This window comes from Protopterus annectens, chromosome 11.part0, assembly GCF_019279795.1.
Source record: "Protopterus annectens isolate FY-2018-M chromosome 11.part0, PAN1.0, whole genome shotgun sequence".
NCBI classification, from domain to species: Eukaryota; Metazoa; Chordata; order Ceratodontiformes; family Protopteridae; genus Protopterus; species Protopterus annectens.
Window position 1 is genome coordinate 549,896,336 of NC_056745.1, and position 21,994 is coordinate 549,918,329.

The 21,994-nt window shown below is 36.1% G+C and overlaps 1 protein-coding gene across 1 annotated transcript in view; it reads left to right on the plus strand.

The window, feature by feature from the left end:
• The window catches only part of GRIP1 (glutamate receptor interacting protein 1), a 2,220,015-nt gene that overhangs the window by 1,883,407 nt on the left and 314,614 nt on the right, over positions 1 to 21,994 (plus strand). The window contains exon 18 of the mRNA XM_044088060.1: positions 9,406 to 9,591. Coding sequence (XP_043943995.1) covers positions 9,406 to 9,591 — 186 coding nt within the window. The remainder of the gene's footprint in view (positions 1 to 9,405; positions 9,592 to 21,994) is intronic.

The following is a 21,994-nucleotide window of genomic DNA, read 5'->3' on the forward strand; positions in this document are numbered from 1 at the left end:
TCATATAGACCAGAGAGGTACTCAAGTCATTCATGCCAACATGGACTATGACAGAGTCATAACAGTACCTGTTGTTGAAAGACATGAGTGCATATGTGATATGGCTGATTCTGGCACCTGAAAGATAACTAACCGTGACTTTCTCCTTATCCAGCCTGGTGAGAGGCACATTTGTGTGTCTCACAATGGAGTCTCCTATGATTAATATGTAGGGTTTATGGTGAAGCCTTAGTGGCTGTAAGCCACAATTATGTGGACTATGTGTGGTATGTGGTGTGGAGGGCTGTGGAGATCGCATGTGTTTTTGCCTCCAAGGTCTCCTTTGTTTGGGTATGTTTATGTGGAGGATCTCCGCATATGTGGATGTGTGTTGTGTAGGTGTGGGTAGAGTTTGAGGCCTAGTGATTGTGTTGAAACCTTTTCAGTGCTAGATAAACTGGACTCTAGGTTCCTGATGTAATTGCATTTCTCACAAACTGTGTTCCTAGGTGGTAGTAGTAGATGTGTACATGAGTCATTTTCTACACTGACTCAAGATGACCATATCAACCAGACTGGTAGGAGAAACTGTAGGAAATTGCCCATCCATATTTCTCAGAATCTGAGGGAGAAAGGCCAGGGAGAGCTAATGGGTAGGCCTAAAGCCCAAGTGCTTAAACCAAAACTAAGAGCTTAGAATAACACTTAACAATTTAGACAGGCTATAAATAAGCAGTAATAAAAACAACAGAAAAGATACAGTTGAACACTTTAAAGAACAAGCATCAAGTAGCATGAAAAAGCAAGATGAAGTAACAGAGTAGTAGGAAGAAACATATATACAGAAAAATATAAGCAGCTGAATAAAGTGTCTTTTTTTTATTTGTTTTTATAAAGTGGAAAGGGAGAGAGCAAGAACAGAAGATAAATTATGGTTAAGGGACTAAGGAGTTTGGCCTTCCCAAGTGATGTCTGTATTAGGTAGAAAGACCTAATGAGATGGGACTGGGAGCGGATCACATTTACAGTAGGGGCGGGCAACTGCAAAAGCCACCAACTTTAAGAACACAACAGCAGTTGGGTGGGCAGGTAGGACAAAAAAAATTTCAGCACAGATCAAAAACAAAATTTGGTCAGCAAATATATAAATAATTCAGTCAAGCAAAAATAAAGAACAGTGAACAGTTAAAGTGCGAAAAAATATAGTTATCAGCTCTATATTTCCAGTTTGTTTGAGAAGCACTCTCAGTCAGGCACAAGGAAAGTCTAGCAATAATATGCAGGAATTCACATAAAGGTAATATTTTTATACCAACAAAACAAAAGCCAAGCCTTGAGACAATCAGATAACACAAAAGCTAGTAGACCAGATTTTCCACCCTGGAATAAGTTCACTACAAACTCTCTGAGAAAAAAAAATTCAGCACAGATCAGAAAACAAAATTTGGTCAGCAATTATATAAATAATAAAGTCAAGCAAAAATAAAGACAGTGCAGAACACTGAACAGTTAATGTGCGAAAAAATATACTTCTTAGTCAAGCACAAGGAAATTCTAAGAAACGTTGAGGTCATTTTGTGAAGCACCTCTAACTTAGGTTTACCTTTGAGAGGTCCATACGTAAGGGTGTGTGTAATTCAGCACAGCACTGTTTCACAAACATTTCAAAAGATAGAAGAAAAGAATTGAAGTATTCTAAAAATTAACCTCTCTATTCCCCCAATAGTGGGGGATACCCCCCATTTTGTTTATAAAACTTCTAGAAATCTAAAAAGTGTATTTGAAAAGGATGCAATGACACATCTTAATAGGGGCAGCAAAGTAGAAGGGACTAGAAAATGTGGCCATTGTAATTACTGCACATATATAAAGGTTTTGAGAAGTTTAAATTTAGAAAAATAGAAAAAGTTAACAAATCCCTTATGGGAAGCAGTTGGAGACATTGCTGGAGTATATGGATCCTTAATGGTAACTTAGATTGAATGTCACTGTTGCTCCTGGGTTGAATGAGAATGTCTCAATTATGCCAGTATTGAAGCTTAGGCTAAGTTATACGATCACACACATATATGGATAAGCTATTAATATAATTAATATAATTTTTTTGGAGACTGACTTCTTATTTTAGCAGCTGTTGTGCAGGTTTCACATTCACACTTGGGTTTTGTGCTTTTTATATCTTTAAAAATGTTTTTAAGCTTTGTGAAGTATTGATTTTTTTACTGGTGTATAGCTTTAAATGAATTCATGAACGTGATTGGACTGTATGTGTATTTAAATGTGATGTGCTTTCAAGTACATTGTTCTGATGACGTTTTGTATTTGATGAAATGAAACGCTTAACCATTTATTTATTAAACAGTTCTGACATTATTTTGATAGTGTCCATTCATGTTGGCTTCCATAATACACTTTATCTTTGGTTATAAAACTGAAAAAAATTATTATGGGAAAAAGAGTGGAGGAATATTGTTCCAAATAGTGCAAAAATTACCTATTTTTGTTATTTTTTGTAATGTTTGTGTCTATCAGATTATTGTGTTTGCCTTGAATAGGTGTCATGGGATGGTTTACATCCACATGAGCAAGTACCAACTCAGGCAGATGCTGCCTCGTTTAACGCCTCATCCATAGGATGCAAGTCATGGAAAATACATGACAAGACCTTCCTGTAGTAAACTCGTGTTTGTCATCTTCCAGCAACATATTGTCTACAAGAATTTTCTGCAGAGTTCTGTGAAGTATTTTCTCCATCACTTTACAAGATACTGATGTCAGATTGACTGTGTTCGGGTTTTATGCATTCTTTCTAAATTCATTTCTTACACAGTGGATATCACTTTTTTCAGTCTTCTGGCAAGACTCTCTCACAATATAACCAATTAACAAACATCATCTAGAGTGCTTCAGTCACTGTAGTAAACTATATTAATGCTCTAATTATAATTCATCAGGTCTCTGAGATTTATGATGTTTGAATCCATTATCTTCCTTTAGAGTGACCATCATGAGAACCTCATCATGTCTATGTTTGCCACCTCTGAAATCCACTCTCATTAGGTTATTATGCCATTATCATGTAAATTAAACAAATGGTGAAGATGCTGTTCGGCCATGAAGTCATGTTTTAATTAAAGAACAGAGTGCAACTGGGAGTAGCGTGTACATCATAGACAAACCATGATGATCATAATCATGTGGAGCTGTGCTTTTGACAGTGGAGGTCATTTTTTTATCTATTTATCTGTCTTTCTTTCTATCTAGCCATCTATCTATTTTTCTTTTTTCTTTCTTTCATTCAATCTGCCCTTTGCTGACCAGGTTAGTCCCAGCTGAGGTGGTATTTATACCAACTACTACTACTATGGAAAATTTGACATGAACATTGAGGAACTTACTCTACTATTTTCAATAGGTGCCATGGGATCATTTACATACATTTGAGATAGTACCAACTCAAGCAAATGAGTCCCTAATTTAAGTTCTCATCTGAAGGATGGTTAAGCAATGGTAACTTTGTCCCTTAACATGCAGCAATCTCATAGTAAGTAGGTGTGCATGGGAAGTAATGTCCTACAAGAGAAAATGTATTTTTATTATTGCTTGTGAACCATTTTGATTTTTAATGTCATTCAAATATTTTGTATTCATTGAGACGACCTACACTTGCAGCAATCACTTTTAGGGAAAATTAGTGCTACTCAACATGAAAGTGTTGTTTGATAGCTGTTTGAATCTGGCATATTTAAAACACCCTGAGATAATTCCTGAGCATGCCATAGAAATAGAAAAAGGCCTTTAAAGGACCTTGGACCACAAAAAAAAAAAAATGAGTTCATTATCTGCAGTGGCTAGAGGGCATGAGACATCACTGACAGGAACTTTGGGCTATGAACACAAGACTGCATCTCATTTCTGTACAGCAGTGTGGTACTTACTGCATTAGCCAAGCTGGCAGACCAGATCCATGACACAAAAATACCCACGTTTATTACCAGCATCAGACATGACACCTAGCAATAGGATGTTCAAATCAGGTCTGCAGTTGTGGGGAAGATAGCACTGTACTTACCTAGCTGGTAACCATTTGAAATGTTGGGATCCACTAGAATGAGTCCTAAAACAGAGACTGCATTGCCAAAAAACAGACTTACAGATACTAAGTCCAAGATGGTAGTTTCATGGACTATACATTTGTCTCCAAGGTACATCAGTATCAGTATCAGAGTTAATCTATTTATATATATGTTCTGGGGTGTGGACACTTGCCCAAATCAGGGATGAACGGGAGCTTGCACCTTGCAAAGAAGACGTTTAAAGGAAAAGAGTGATGTTCGATATGTGCTCTTCTCTTGCATTTTTAATTTTTTTTCATCACATGACTGCACTTGACATTACAAATGCCTATATTTCAATAGGGAGCCTACATAGCTTGTTCCCATACTGCATCCTGAGAAGTTATGGGTGCTTCTTGGCTCTTTTCCAACACACAAGATGACAATTAAAATAGACCATTGTGGTTGACAATAAAACAGACTAGCTAATAAGTTATCATGTGAAATATTTACGCTGGATAGTAAGTACACGTTTATTAACAGCAGTAGCTGTTACCATTAAAGCAAGTATAGCAATAAATACTAATGTTATATAGGTAACAAATATAAATAAATTAATAAATAAATAGGTACACTTGAAAGCACAATGAAATCTGGCATATGCAATGCATTACATCACAAAATTGCTGATATCACTTGAGTCCTTACCACAATGTATCTTAACCAAATATTAATGCTCATTTGAATTCAGAAAAAGTTGTTAGCACTGCAAAATATATGCTATAGTGAATTAGTTTAAGTGCTGTATTAGTTGTTCTTGAATCACAGTACAGACTACCTCTTGGTGTCCAACACGTTATCCCTCTATACAAAGGAGGAAATTCAACAGACTTCACTAAGTTTAGACGTATAGCAGTCTTACTCGCCTCCAAAATACTTGAAAATGCATTCAAAACAACTGCAAAACTATCTCTGGAGGAAGAACAACTATTCCCCATGCAGCATGGCGTTTGTCCCTCCGTATAGTACTAATGCTGCACTTCTAACCTTTATAAAAGTCTACCCTCTTCCCTCACTATAGTACAAACACTGCTGTTTTAACCCTTATAGATACTATCAATAAAACTAGAGACAATAGAAAACTAGTCTCCTGTTTATTTATAGACTTGTCTAAAGCCTTCATCTCAGTTTGTCACAACAAAGGTCTACTTCAAATATTCTCACTAGAGCTGTCTCAGCCCACCATTCTATGGTTCAAAAAACTACTTGTCCAATAGGTATCAGTTAGTAAAATGATATTCCACCCTCCCTCCCTCCATACCTCCTAGTCAGCAACAGTGTACGAGAAGGCCCTATCCTTGGTCCCCTCCTTTTTAATATTCTTACCAGCAACCTCCACACATCCGCACAACAAGCCTTCCTAATACAGTACGCAGATGACTCCACATTCATATGCATATCAGACAACTTGATATCTCCAAAAAATGATTTGGGAAGCTTTTAACAGCCAGTGAAATATTGCATTGTAACTCAGAACTTATGCTCTTCCCAAAAAAACAAAACTTATTTTTTCCCAAATCCCTCCATCATAAAAACAAGATTTAAAATCTTTCCTCTTAATAAAACAACTGAAGTCATTTCTCATAGCAAATTATAAGGGATGATAGTGGATACTAATCTAAAATTTGACCCACATATACAAAATTAAATTAAAAAAAACACCAAAAGCTAGGAATGCTTTATAGAGCCAAAAATGTTCTCACCAACACAATTAAAACTACACTTGCCACTACTTACCTCTTCCCTGCAGTACTTTATTGCACTCCCATCCTTATTAACCTCCAGGCATCACAAAAAGCAAAACTTAAACAATGCTGTAATAAAGTGGCTAGATTTGTGCAAATACCTAAAAACGTATAAATTGGTTACAACTACCCCATCAGCTAACATATACACAGTTTCTTACCACCTATACAATTATCCAGCATTCACCTGCTTCTCTGGCACTAAATACCATTTTAGCACAAAATACCATTCTACCCAACAGTGTTCCTATTCAGTCATTACAATCCAATGACCAAAAACTCTTATCTGTTCACACACCTATCAAATCTGTCGGGCATGATCTGCATTCATGCTGTGTTGCTAATCTACAAACCTATCAGATCTATTGGCCATGACGTGTACTCATATCATGTTACTAAGGGCTAGAATGTCTTACCTGTATCCATCAAATCAATACCCTCCATCCAGTCCTTTAAAACTATTATGAAAAACTTCCTAGCTAAAATCTAGCTCTGTTGTTGCTCATCTCCAGGATAAATTATATCCCTAAGTATGAACAAGTACTTATTCATACCTTACACCTCCTTCCCCTACCCCCTTCTTCACTCACATTCTTTCTTCAGTCAGTTCATCTCCCCAGACTTTCTATCTAAATATGCCATAACCCATTTTTTTCCCTCAATCCATATTGCAATTTGTGTTTGTATTATACTAACTTACCTTTAATTTTTCTAAATTGCTAAGATTTCTCTGAATATTAAGTCATTGTCAAATAAGTTGTATATATTCTTAACCCATGTATTCACAATATGTCCAAATTAGATATAATGAATTCATATTATGTCCAGTTTTGTATAATTATTTAAACTGTAAATGATGTTGTATTATTTTTGAAGACTGTAAAATTATTGTTCTTAAAATGTTTTTGTAATACTTTGGGGCCTCCGCTGAAAATGGCCACCTACCCAGTCGTCTTTCCCAGTAATCAAATGTCAATAAATAAATGTCTAAAATAAAATAAATATGTAAATAAATTAATAAAAGTTGTATTAAAGTAATGTCAGTTACATGGTGTGAGTTATGATGGGATTTACTTATGTCTGGCTTTGAGGCTGGTCACCTGTGCTTTACCTTTGTGAACAAACCATGCCAGGCAAAAGGAATCCCACACAAAAAATCTGATAAGCATGATGTCTTGCTGTAACATCCTGTTACCACGAACAGTGACATAGGTTAGCTTGCTCCTTAAATGCCTCAAATTCTCTGTTATTTCATATCTGCTTTGTTGTATACCTTAAAAACTATTTGTGATCCTTGATTCAGGTAGGCATTTGCTTTTCTTAATCTGCATTTACCTTTCTATTCACTTTATTTTTCCTCTTTTCTGAGTCAGATGTCCACATCTACCCTTTATCCCACCATTGATTAATTTTGTACCTTTATCTCTTATGGCTATTTAAAAGTTTTAGCCACTCAAGAAATATATACCAGATTTTCCTGTTTCATTTTCTGTTAGCACAAGCTTCCATTCCTTCCATTCTCATGTGTTTAACATACATTCGTACACTACTAATCTGTCTGTCTATCAGTAAATCCAGTGCCAGTATATGTTATGCTTTGCCCAAAATAATAAAATTTAATATTACCATTTGCCATCATTCCTGTTGTCCCAAATTGCATTTACTTTCATGCAACATACCGCTACTTTAGCAAAAAATGCAACCTCTGCCCCTACCAGGTTTGGAAAACAAATCTCTAAAAGAGCCATATAGGCTGAAATGTGGAGATTTATGTAAAAAGATACAATTCTGTTAAACTAGAATTGGATAAAAGAATTATAGGTGAATGTACTTTGATATACCTCTCAATTACTTTGCTCAAGAATTCTGGACAATGTCAAAAATAATGCGGGAGCAAAGACTCAAAATAAAGGACAATTTTTAAATATTAATTTAATTCCATTAAAAAAGTTAATAGAGAATGCTTTCCATCAGCACATATTTTCTGAACAATGACAGTTGTGAAACTATATTGTCTGTCATGATTGACTGTCTGTAAATGTCAATGATTTACAGGAAAACAAAACTTTTATCCATGCAAGGCAAAAATATGGATGTTCTGGAAAGATCTAGAAGTTGATAGGTGGCCATTTCAGCAATATGACTAAATGAAGGCATTTCATGCTAATAGTGATGAGACTAATGACTATGACAGTAATGAGGAGTAGCTGATATTGATATCTTGGAGGCAAATGCTGTTTTTATTCCTCTATATTGTAAAGCAAATAGCATTTAGATGGCAGAAGCGTGAGTGGCTAGAAAAGGGGGATGGGAAACAAAACCTTAATATGTAATACTTTTCAGAAAGATGGAGATAAACAGGAGGAATGGCATTATATGTAATGCAATATATTTCATGGTTTGCTGATGATATGATTCAGTGTAGGAAGGAGACAAAAAGGGCAACTGAATATTACAAGTTTAAAAAATAGACATGAGAAGTGTTTACTTGCTAAATGTAGGAGGGAAGACCAAATATCTGTAAGGGAAGAGGGGACTTTGGAATGTATCCCTAGCAGAGATTGTGGAGAATCAAGGGGTACAATGCTTCAAGAAGACACAGGAAAACAAAAAAGAGAGGGGGTAGTTTAATACTAGCTGCATATTGAGAAAGATGTTACATCATAGCCTTTTGATGCAGCAATCTTCTGGGATCATAAAGGTGTCAAGAACAAGAATTCAAGTTTATACTGGATGTTTGATATGTAGAAGTTACTATATGGAAAGAGAACTGAACGGCACTGTGATCTACATTTTCCACTGGTTCCTATGCTTCTTTCTTTCATGAAGCCACGTCCACTGTATAGTTTCCTTTAGTTAATGCACTGTATTATTTATATATGTAGATTTTCTGGCAAATGTTAGGCCTTGTAGTGCCCATGTGCAAAATGAGAAAAGGGGTTGATGATGGATGGATGATTAGGCCTTGTAGTATGTACCACAGAGAGAAATAGAGAGAGAGAAACTAAAGCCATACATCATTACTGTCTTTTTTATCAATTCACATATCCCTTACAGTATTCCACTTCTTGTTCAAAGCTATTAAATATGAAAAAAGATCTGCAACATTCCAACCTATGTGTAGTATCACAAATTTTTTAATACCATCTAATTCATCTGTGCGTACTGCATTATTATTTATTTATTTATTTTACATTTGTTATACTATAATATTTTAGTTAGTGGCACAACTTTTATGTGAATAAACTGTTTATTGGCAACTAAAAATGCTTTGGTAAGAAAGATTATTTCTAGAAAATGATGTAGTATTTTAGGAGATCATTGTTCCTACTTGCATGCTGTGCTGTGTGCATTCCTTATCTGCTATAGAATTGAGGCTCGCAACTAAATGAATATAATGCAGATTTTTTTTTTCTTTGTGAAACAGATGTACACATTTGAAAGATTTTGTAGTAAGTTCAGGTTTCCTGTATTATACTTAACCATTTTCACTGACAGTACATTCTAAACATCATAACTTTAGCGTAAATATCAGTATGACAGTTTTCAATTTACATTTCTTTTAGCATCGAGCCCAAACAAATCTTCAGTCTCTGGACATATTAGTGAGCCGAGTGATGTTGAAGATGATGTCTCATCAATACCAAAGTCCCACAAATATTCAGATATCTATTCAGTCACCATTCCAAGTGCAGACAGTGCTGTAGATTCATGGGATGAGTCTGGAATTGATACTGGTGATGGAAGTCAAGGTAAAATTCTGTTTGATAATAAGAGGATCTGTAAGGCATGAGTAGATCACATTTCCAGCTGAAATCCAATTTAGTATTGTCTATGTAATGTATTATTATACCTTTGTAGTTCCCTGTAATGGAATGGCTGTGGCTACTATCTCTTTTCAAACATAAGCAAGTTTGTTGATCACTCATGAAAGGAAGAACACCAGCTGCATTTAACAAATGTTTTTAGCTTCTAGGTCTTTTTGTATGGTTCAGCATTTCCAACTTTGACCTTTTAGGTTCAACCAGCTCATATATGTATAAATGTAAATGCACACACATGAACACCCACACACGAATGTGTGTGTGTGTGTGTGTGTGTATAAATGTGTATATATCTATATATATATATATATATATATATATATATATATATATATATATATATATATATATGTATATTCACTTTAGATTATCAAATAACCAAAAACTCGAAACCCATATGGTCCAGACCATATGATCGAGTTTTTGGAAACTCAAAAATCTAAAGTGAAAAAAAAAACAGGCAAAACATTTAAACAACGTTTCTGCAGGGGGGCAAACCCCCCTGCACCCAGCAAACCCCACCCTACTTAAATATATCAACTCTGAAATTGCACTACCGCGAAGAAAAGGGAAATCTTCCATTCTGCGCTGTTTGCAGAAGCACAGAATGGGAGGTTTCCCATGACCTCGCTGTAGTGCGATCTCAGAGTTCATATATGTAAGTAGGACATGGTGTGGGGGGTGCAGGGGGGCTGTTGTTGTTTATTCACTTTAAATTATCGAGTTTCCAAAAACTCGTTCATATGGTCTTGACCATATAGGTTTCGAGTTTTTGTTAACTCGATAATCTAAAGTGAATCCATATATATATATATATATATATATATATATATATATATATATATATATATATATGTGTGTGTGTGTGTGTGTGTGTATATATAAACATATATATGTATATATATATATATATATATATATATATATATATATATGTGTGTGTGTGTGTGTGTGTGTGTGTATATATATATATATATATATATATATATATATATGCTTACTATTGTAATCTTGTAGTGCAGGGGTCAAATGGCATATGGTCAAAAGGCAAGTTTCAAAGAGGCATAATGCCGACCACTAAAATGAATGTGAAACATAATTTGGTAGTCTGAGTTCAGTATTGTGAGTGGAGATCGCTGTACACTGAGGAACAAGGAACTTACCCTTTTCCTCACTGCAGTGCGATCTCAGAGTTGGTATATATAATTTGCAGGGGGTGTGGGGGGTTGCAGGTGGTCTTGTCCCCCTGCAAAACAGTAAAAAACTGAATAGCTTGGGTGACTGACATCACCTACATTTATTTCAAATTAAGTTGAATGCGGACATCAGTGAACTGATGGTTGATTTAGTATAGGAGCCAAAATTATGGTGAGGACATTATATTTCAGTAATTTCAGCAAATGAAGAAAGTGCTTTCTTCGCTTCAATGGTAAACCACATATATATATATATATATATATATATATATATATATTTATATATATGAGTGTGAAATGAATAATCACCAATGAGCTTGATAGAAAGACAAAACATTGAACACATTCTTTTGAGATTACCATTACTATTAATTGCAACTAAAATCAATGAAAAAAAGTAATTGTAAATGTAAACGACTTGGTTACATTTGTGATTACAAAAAGAAAAACAAAAATAACTTTTATGTGGGGGGCTTCTGCCCCCTACCCCCCAACATTAAAAATAATTCCAAACATCACATCCAACCATTCTATTTATATTTCTACAATATTTATATTTACAGTATGATATCAGTTTCACAAACAGTAACATCTTTTATTCTATCCCCAGCCTTTTTTATTTCAACCAACACATCTTCTTCATTCTTATTTTTTATTATACAGCAATTTATCACATCTTCTTTTCCAAAGCACCCATACTGTTACCATCATGTCCTATCCCATCTGACAACTTCACATTTTTTTTTTGTTTTTCATATTTCTCATACAATATTGCATTCATGTTTATATTTTGAAAACTGTCCCACCTGTACTAATTTTGATTTTTTTTCTTTATTATAGTCATTCCAATTTTCTCTCTGCTTTATATTTCATACCACTTTTTGCAGGCATCTTATCTGATAATCTGCATAAAAAATCTCCAGCCTCATGAAAAAATCTGCAGATCTTTCCTTTCTATTTGTAATGTTTTTTTTGAAATTTTAATCTCATCCCTATGATCTTTCCGTCTTTACATCAATATACTATTACTAAATAATATTTCTTCGTTGTCATATTATGCCAGTCCTTCCTATTACTTTTAACTCTATCAGCCTTAATTTTCCATGACATTACATTATAATCATATTCTTTTCATCTCCTCCTTTTTATTTATTTTCTTTCCCTTTTCATTTTTTCCATTTCTCTGTATTTCACATGCCATATTTCTATGTCAAGTTGCCTTCCTTCTCCTTCAGATTTTTAATACCCAAAAAAAGAGTATAGAAAGCAAAATATACAAATGGATTTTTTTAAATTCAAACCACTTCCTTCTTTCTTCTTATATATGATTCCCAGTCTAATTGGATTGAGTCTTGATCCCCAAATAAAACTGGAAAAAATCTCTAAAAATTATTTTTCCATTTTCCAGCAAACATATGAATGTACACTCTACAACTATCTCAATATATATATATATACATATCTATATATATATATATATATATATATATATATATATATATATATATATATTTATGTATATATATATATATATATATATATATATATATATTTTTTTTTTTTTTTTTAATGGGTAATCTGAAAATTTTCCACCAGCTAAGTTCTTTATTTCTTCCAGAATTATTTCCAATAGTGCTGTTTTTCTGCTTTTGCCAAACTGGATTTCTAACATATTTCTCTGTATTCCATTTATCTTTTGTATTTCACTTTGACTGATTTAACCATAATCCAGCTTTACTTATCCCCCTTTTCCATCTTTGTCACAGTTTCCCTCATCCATATTACAGTTATTTATGAAAGATATACAGTATATATTTGCTATATTTCACCAGTACATTTGTATTATTGCATTCATTACTAGCACAAATAAACGCATACTCATCAGACATCCTTTTTTCACCCCTTTTCAGTTTTTCTTTTCTTTTCTAACCAAGCATTTGCCACAGTCTTCAACAACGATATTTTATAACACTTCTTTAGTAGCTTTATTAATTTTTCCCAAAACCATAATCACCTAAAATATCCCTCATTGCCTCGTGACTTACTGAATGAAATGATTTTGCAACTTCACGTGCAATCAACCTTATACCTTTATTTCCCTTGTAACTGCATCTATTACTTCTTTTATTATTACTACTAACACTTCAATCACTTCTTTTCCATTTACTCTGTATACAACTTCCTGTTCATTTCTTCCAAAACAATCTCCATTATTTTTTGTGTTGTTTTCATAAAGATTTTATAATCAATATTCTCCAGTGTTATTCACTCAAATTCTTAATTTTTTGTAATCTTTCTTCTGTATACATTTCATGACCCCACACACACAAATTTTTATCTTCAATCACTTTCTCTAACCATTCATTCATTCTGTATTTCCATAAATACTTCTTTTTCCCTTGCACTCATTCCCTTATGATATTCATAACTTAATTCCTCCATGCCTGGTGCTGATTCTTCCTTCCCCTCTTTTACATCTTCCAAGTCTTTAATTTCAAATCTTTCTTTTAACTTTCTTTTTGGTTTATCTAAAGTTTTCTTTACTTTTCACCTTCCTCTTTCAATTTCTTCATTTGTATATCCATTCTCTACTGTTTCCTATTCTAAAATTTCCACATTGTATCATCTCTTTTATCATCTCTTTTATCACCGTTACATCTTGTGCTGTTTTTCCTTTTTCTTTTCATGCCTTACAGTTCAAGTCCCCAATCATTATTATTGACATGTTTACTATTGCATATGTTTTTAATTAATTTATTTATTTATTTACTATTTGTTCACCAGGAAAGTGGATTAACCTATTGACCCTTTTCAGCCACAACACAACTCAAAGAGCAGAAAATACATCATGGTCATTCAGTCAACAATGTTATATGCAAAAGGAGCACATAGCAAATTTTAGAACACATTAAGATTGAATGCAGATAGAGTACCATTAAAAGATCCAGTCATAGTGCACTAAAGAAATGATGTATACTAAATGCAATCTAAGTTTTGCACAAAATGCACTGTAGTCATACATACAGTATAATACATAAACTCCTATATACATGTGAAATATTTGCATGTAAGACACCATATATATTAGAGTAGTACTTAGAAAAAAATTGGCTCTGTGGGGCAGTGAAAGCCATTTGTATTTCCTTTTTGTTTTTTTTGCAAATTTGAGAGATATATCTGGGGGGGGGGTGTCTACTAATAGAATGAATTTGAAGATTTTATTCTCAGCAGACTGTATTCTGTGAGTATTGTGGATTGAATGCATAAACAGAAAAGGAAGGACATATTTGATTATAAAAATATTTTTAGCAGTGGTCCTGCAAGCAGCACGTGAAAAGATGTAACTGACCTAGTAACATATTTTAATTGTGCAATGACTTTATTAATTATGAAATCTGTTTATGGTAAAGGAAAGGGTAACATTCTATTCAGTGAAATTTGATATCTGTTCCCATTAAGATCTGTTAAGAGAACAAAAGGAGTAGTGGGTACATTCTTAGCTTTGGCAAAGACCATGACATTGGTGATCTTTGGGTTAATTAGCAATTTATTATTAGTGGATCATGTGCATAAATGAATTCATTGTCAAATTGTCTTTTACTTGGTTTGCTGGTCAAAGTGGCTATTACTCCATTTCAGGAGCAGCATTCTTATTTTTCGTTCTGACATGTTTGTATATGCATGTATTACAGTGTGTGTCTCACAACTTCCATTCTTCCTCATGTCACATATCTTTACCCTTCCTTATATCACAGTTGTTACATCTAATATTTTTACTTCACCTTCTCTTATTAACAATCCTAATAAAGAACACATTTCTTATCCTACTGACTGTATAATCTTTTTCCTCCTACAGTTTAATTATTTTTGTCTTTCTCTCTATTTTCATGTCTAATACATCCTCTGTGGAGCAAGCATAATACATCCATATTTTTCTTTTTGCACTATTCAGCCTCTCACTTCCTTTGTTACACTACTCACATTTAGGTCCAAACTACCTAAATCATCCCTTTCCCTTTTTTGTGCTTCTTTTTCCCCAGTTCTTATTTTTTTCTCCTTCTCACCTACCCTCTAAAATATTTAACTTATTTCTGATCTTGTTATTCCCTGTTTGAGTCACCATCTTTCACTTCTTCACTTGCTTAACCCTTCGTACTTGTTTTCTGTCTGTATTTGAATGTCATCTACTATTAGTCCTTGTCCTTGCTCTTTTTCTTCAACGTAAGTTATGTTTCTTTCACTTTTTCCTCACTTTTGTGATTTCACTTTCTTCCTGAATTTTATCATCTACATATTGCCGCCCCTTCAAATTCCTTTTCCTATGCCTGTTCTTTTTCCAGAACAGGACATTAAAAAACAATGGCCAGTCTCACTGCATTTCCTACACAATGATCTACAGTTTCTAACAGTATGGCTTTTCTTCCATCATTACCCGCATCTTCTTTTTGTACATTTCTGAACCAAATGTGTTTCAGCCTTTGGTTGCCCCATATACCTAACAGTTGCTCTTTTTCCATGTACTATTACATTAATTTTCCATCATGCATATCCAGTGTAACCCACATTCCACACCCCCTGTCAATACACTTCCGTTATAAAAACATTTTTTATATCATAAACTTTATCACATATTTGTGAGGGGAAAAAAGTTTTAAGTTCAAATTGCTCCATGTTTGAAGTTCTGAATTCCACAGTCAGTTTTTTTAGATGCAAGCCAAAGTTCTGAAGAATAATCCTTTCAATGTGATATGTTTTTTCTTTTTTCTGTTTCACCCTCAATTTTTCTGCACTTGAAAATATCTCCAAAGTTACTTCCCAAAAAAATCTGTTCTGAAGTAAATCCTAATGACAATGTAATGTTGTCTGCCATGTCATACACGTCAGTAGTACATTGCTTTGCTTCTTATTCCCACCAGTCTTTTTTTTCTGAAGCTGTTACATTCTTCTGCTAACAAATGCCTTTCTTTTGTTGTATGCTGTTTCTTGTTCATTGCCTTACAGCACTTACATATTTTTCTTTACTTCATTTCTCACATCTACAGTATCCAGTTGCAGAGTCAGTCTTAAAACCAATTACTCTATTAGCCAAACATGTCTTTCTGTACTTTAATCCTCTGTAATATGCTTCTCTGCCACAGCTTCAGCTTCATTGTCAGACTGCTACTGCAGCACTCAGTTCATCACAGCACTCAAGCTCACTCCTCAACTTTATTTTGTTATCCTTCCTTCATTAATTTCTCCAATATCTCTGTATTCAAACTCCATTCTTCAACTCCAAAACCAGAATTTCATCTTGCTGTGATTCTTTCTCCAAGATTTCTCCAGCAGCAGTATTTACTCCTTCCTCCGTTTCAGAATTTTCCAAGCACTAGTCACAGCCATGTAGTTCCACCTAGTGCTTGAAAACAGTATGGTCCTTTATTTATATACAGAAAGAACTCTTATTTGCAAAATATTTACATATTTACAGATGTACAAATATATAGATATACAAATCTGTTTACACATATTCATAATTTCCTTTACAATCATATTAAATTTTCATCCCTATTAGACCCCCAATCTTTTTTTCATAGTAACCATCTGATTTTACTTAATATTGTTGCTAAAATCCTGTACCATTAAACATAATTTCATTTATTCTTTTATTCCATATAACCCATGTAACAAAAATAATGTTTTATCTATTTTTTCAACATATTCTTTACTTCTATTCTTATAATATCCATATTTCATAATATCCTTGTTTATTTTACCCACTTCTTTTATATCTTTGAAAAAAATCTTCTTTACATAGATTTCCCCATAATGTTTTTACTATTTTACATTTCAAAAACACGTTCCATATTTTTTTCTTCTTAGGTTCATAGGTTCATAGGCTATCTGCCCAAGGGGATTTATAAGCCTAGCCAGAGTATGTTTGGCTTTCGCCACCCTTTTAGATTAGTTGACTGTGCCTCTGTATAGTAGGTCACAGAAAATAGCCCTTTTAAGGTTAGTTTACTGTGCCTCTGTCTAGTAGGGACATGGAAGAGATCCCAGGGGTACACCTACGATCTCCCATCCACCTGTCAAGCTTTCTCTTGAAGAGGGTCATTGAGGGGCTCTGCTTAACATGGATTGAGATTTTGTTCCAGAGTGAGGGGGAGCCTCTGGGATATGAATCTGTCCCTCCAGCATGTCCTGTTTATTTCTGTGCTTAGGTTTAAGTCCCTGGATCGTGTAGCTCTAAGGGATTTGGATTTCCTGAGGTGGAGCATGTCCATTAATTCTGAGTTGGACATGGCTTTAAACGTCAGGCACAGATCGCCTCTGAGTAGGCGGTAAGCAACTGAGTAGAGCTGGAGTTTCTTTAGCCTAACTGCGTAGGGCATCTGTTTGAGTCCCTTGATCCTCTTGGTGAGGTACTTTTGGGGTCTTTCCAGTTGCTGCAGGTGTCGGGTAAGGTACATCCCAAATGGGGCATTGTACTCAATTATGGGCCTGATGAGTGATGAGTAGAGGGGTACAATGACCTCTCTTGATCTAGATGTGAACTCTTTCATGATAAGGTGGGCTATATAGAAGGTCTTTCTAACCACTTTGGCAATATGATTGTCAAAGGAGAGATTGCTATCTACTTGGGTCCCCAAATCCCTAATTACTTCTTCCGTACTTAATGGATTACCACCTATGTGGTAATTTGTGGGCACTTTGTTTTTCCCAAAGGGGATGACTATGCACTTTTTGGCATTTAGCTTTAGGCCATGGCTCTGGCACCAGTTATCCATCTCTGTGAGACCCTTTTGGAGGATGCTTGTGTCATTCGGTGAGTCAATTATGGCACCCAGTTTCCAGTCATCTGCGAACTTGATCAGCCATAGTCCTCCCGTTTTAGCCTGTATCTCAGAGAAATATATACCGAACAAGAGAGGTCCCAGGACTGATCCTTGTGGGGTGCCACTTGTAACTCGTTTAGAGTCTGACATGGCACCTGCAATTCTGACCATATGGGTTCTATCCCTGAGCCAGTTTGCAACCCATCTTATGACATAGGGGTTAATATTTAAGCTGGTGAGCTTATTTATGATGTGTCGAAGGCTTTTGCGAGGTCCAGGTAGGCTGTGTGAACTACCTTCCCTTCATCTATAGCCTTGGTGACTGTTTCAAAAAAGTCAGCCAAGTTCAAGAGGCAAGATCTGCCCTTAACATAGCCGAATTAGGTAGGATCCAGTGTTTGGAGGTTCCCAATGTCTTTGTTTATGAGTTCCATGATGATACGCTCCATAGCTTTGCAGACCAGGCTAGTCAGGCTTATAGGGCAATAGTATTGATGCTGTGTTTTTTACTTTGGAGAGGGCAGCTCTCACCTGTGCATCTGTGATGTCAGGGAGGCTACACCCTGTTGGGATAGACATTTGCTCTTTTGGGGGGGAAGGGGGGTAAAAGTTTGCACTGAACCTGTCTGCCAGAATGTTGGCAATGTCTGTGGGTTCAGTGTCTTTTTTTCATTTTGCACTAACTCAGCGCATATCTGGGAGTTGCCACCCAGGTTCCTGACATAACTAAAGAAGGCCCTGTGGTTATCTTTAGCGTCTTGTGAAATTTTTCTTTTGAAGCTGGCCTTAGATGATTTTATAAGGGATCGTAGTTTCTTGCTAGTACTGATCAGAGATGCCTTCCCTTTTTGGGATTTTGCTCTATCATGTAGTAGCTTCCTCCTTCTGTTGTATAGCTTATTTATGGCTGGGGTCCACCAGACAGGTCTCCTGCCTTTGGAGGTGTGAGTCTTGGTTTTATTTGGGATAGCACGATCCATGCATTCTTCTAGGTGTCCATAGAATGCGTTTGTAAAGGATTCTGTGGCTTGGGCCATATTTTCCACTGGCCCGGGGGCTTTGAAGGATTCCACCTCAGTTTTGAGAAGTGTGAAGTTTGCTTTTGAGAAGTTCTTTACTGTGGTATCCTTGGCTGGGGGTGGGGATGGGATTTGGATGTCCAGTGAGATTAATTTATGGTCAGATCTTACCAATGAGGGGTATACCTCTGGTATGGAACATAGAATCCCCATGTTGGTGATGATCAGGTCCAATATGTTTTCCCCTCTTGTGGGAGTGGTGACCAGTTGTTCCATAGCATTTGAGTTTATAAATTCTTGGAACCATTGGGCGAGGGTGTAGGGGTTTGAATAGTGTTCTCAATCTATGTTTGGGTGTTTGGAGAGACCTTCATATTCTCCAGTGTTCTCAGGAAAGCCGAGTGGGGTTCCTGAGTTTGGGAGGGTGGTCTGTAGCAGGCTACAAACTGAAAGGCAGTTTTTCCCACTGTTAGTTGCACATGGATGGTCTCCAATGCTTCGTGCAGTGCCACTAACCTGGAGATGTGGGTATCTTTGATGAATATGAATACTCCTCCTCCTTTTGTGGTTTGGTCTGAGCTTTGGGACCAAAAAGCCTGGTAGTGCTGGGGTGCTCTCGGGAGCCTTGAACCAGGTTTCTGTTACTGCACAGATGTCGATATTGTCCATACTGAGGAGAGCCTCGAGTATGTGCATCTTGAGGTTTAGACTTCTGGCGTTGAGCAGCATTACCCTTAGTTTCTTTTTCCTTGTGTTGTCTATGGAGGTGGGTTTGTCTTTTGAGCCTTGCCTAAAAAAGGCACTATGGGGGTGGCAAGAGCCTTAGCCAGTATTTGAAAGCCCAGGGGTGACAGGTGCAAGCCGTCCCTAGCAAAGCAACGTGGCTTGTTGAGCATGTCATCCCAGGCTGACAGACACTGGATCCCCTTTGAATGACACAAATACTTTAGCCAATTGTTAAAATTGATCATTTTGTCTTTATACTGTGGCATCATTCTTGGTGAGGGTAAAATGCTACTCAAGGTCAGGGTCATACTGGCCTGGGCTACATGATCAGAGAGCTCCTCTATGTCTCTGTTCATGTAGTCCAGGGAGGTATGTCTCAGGTCATTCACACCAGCATGGACAATGATGGAATCATATTTGTACTTGCTTTGGAGTGACCTGAGTGCTTATGTTATGTGGAGGATCCAGGCACTCAACAGGCAGCTTACAGTGACCTTCTCCTTGTTCAGCCTGGTGAGTGGGACGTCAGTGTGTCTGACAACAGAGTCACCTATTACAAATGTATTAGGTGTGTTGTTTAGCCTTAAGGGCTGTGACTGTGTGGCACACTGACTTTGTGAACTATGTGATACATGGGTATTGTTGTGGGGTAATGGTTGCTTGGATGTCTGCTTTGGAGGTCTCTGCTGCTTGGGCAGATTTTTATTTAGAACCTTTGAGTATGTTTTTGTGTGTTTATGTGTTGGGTTTGCTGTTGCGATACATATATGTGAGACTGGATTTGTGGTGTGTGTGGTTACCTTCTCCTCCTGACTGACTGCACCAGTGCTGGGTTGAGAGAGCTCGGCCTCCAGTTTCGCTATATAGTTGCATCTCTCACATATATTTGAGCTTGTTGGGAGGAGGAGAGGGTGGTCTGTGTACAGAAGGCAGTTGTAACATTGCCTCAAGATTCCCAGATTCACCAGCTGGACTGGAGAGTAATAGCGAAACTGACTTTTGGACATGCCAGAATAGTATAAGGAACTACTTTTTGACTGATCAAAAAGGACCAATAGAGAGCCAAGTACTTAAAGGGAGTATAAGAGGGTGTAGTGCTTTAGTTTATTAGTGCTTACTTATAAGATTACTTATATGAGCAACTGCAGGGCTTTAGAATGAAAATAGAGTGCTTACTTTGAGATTTAGAGCAGTTCTAAGGGAAAAAGTGAAGAGCAGACTTTGTGGAGCCGGGAATAGTTTAAACCCACTTAAGTGGCGCTGCGCTATGCGCAAAATCGTGCAAAACCGTGCAAATGTGGGTTTTAAAGCAGGGAAACTGAAAGAGATAGGAATTGACCCAAAATGGCCAATAAGCTACTAGTTTCAGGGCTGAGACCACTCCTCCAGGGACAGATAGGCTGCTCAAAGCTCCCCACTCTCACTGGTGAACAGAGAAGCTTCCTCATATCCAAGTAAGGATATGAGCATCACAGGAAACTATACCACAGTCCGGAATTCAGCAAAACCTGAAATCTGGACTAATCTAGTTCAGCAAAGGCAGGAAAAGACATTTTTTTTTGTTTTTTTGTTTTTTTCAGGAAACAGCAGAAAACACTGTAAATGCTATAAACAGGCTAGCGCACTTTAGTGTGTAGCCTACAACAGTTATACAATACAAAAATGACTTAAATTGATATAAAACAAGTGCAAAAACTGTAAAAAGCAGAAGGCAAATGCAATTTAAACTTTTTAAAGCACAAATCAGTTAGAAATTCACTTTTTAGGCGGAAAAAGGCAGTCGGAGCAAAAAAACAGAGAAAGAAACACGAATACAGTAAGGCAGATGAAGTGCAAATTTTTTTTTTTTTTTTTTTTTTTTGAGACGGAGGAAACAGAGCAGATTAAGATGCTGTAGGGGAATGCCCTTCCCAAGTGCTTGCTCTGTACACCGCAGAGGAGATGGGACTGGTAGGAGTATCCAAAATCAAAATATGATCTCACTGTACTCAGTTGAATGAGCAAATGAGATGGGTCCAGGAGGAGTGTGTAAAAAGAGATTTACAGCAGCGGCGGGCAATTCCAAAGCCACCAAGATTAACACCACAACAAGAAACAGAGAGGAGGGGTGGGGAACTAACTGCAGAGAGACAGAGACACAATATTTACTGAATCAAAGACACACAATATTTACTGACTCAAATGTTAAATAAGTGCAGAAAAATATACTTAAATCAGCTTGTGTCCAGTTGATGTATGCAGACAAGTCTCAGTAGCCAGCAACTTGATTTAAAATGCTTACTAGAAATGTAACCAACACATATTTTAATGCTAGCAGAAACCCCCAACCTAACTAACACTAACAAAGGAATTTCAAAGCAGTCTAACAACTTTCAGTGAGCTCAGATGGCTAACTGCAGAGAGACAGAGACACAATATTTACTGAATCAAAGACACACAATATTTACTGACTCAAATCTTAAATAAGTGCAGAAAAATATACTTAAATCAGCTTGTGTCCAGTTGATATATGCAGACAAGTCTCAGTAGCCAGCAACTCAATTTAAAATGATTAACAATGTAAACATATTAT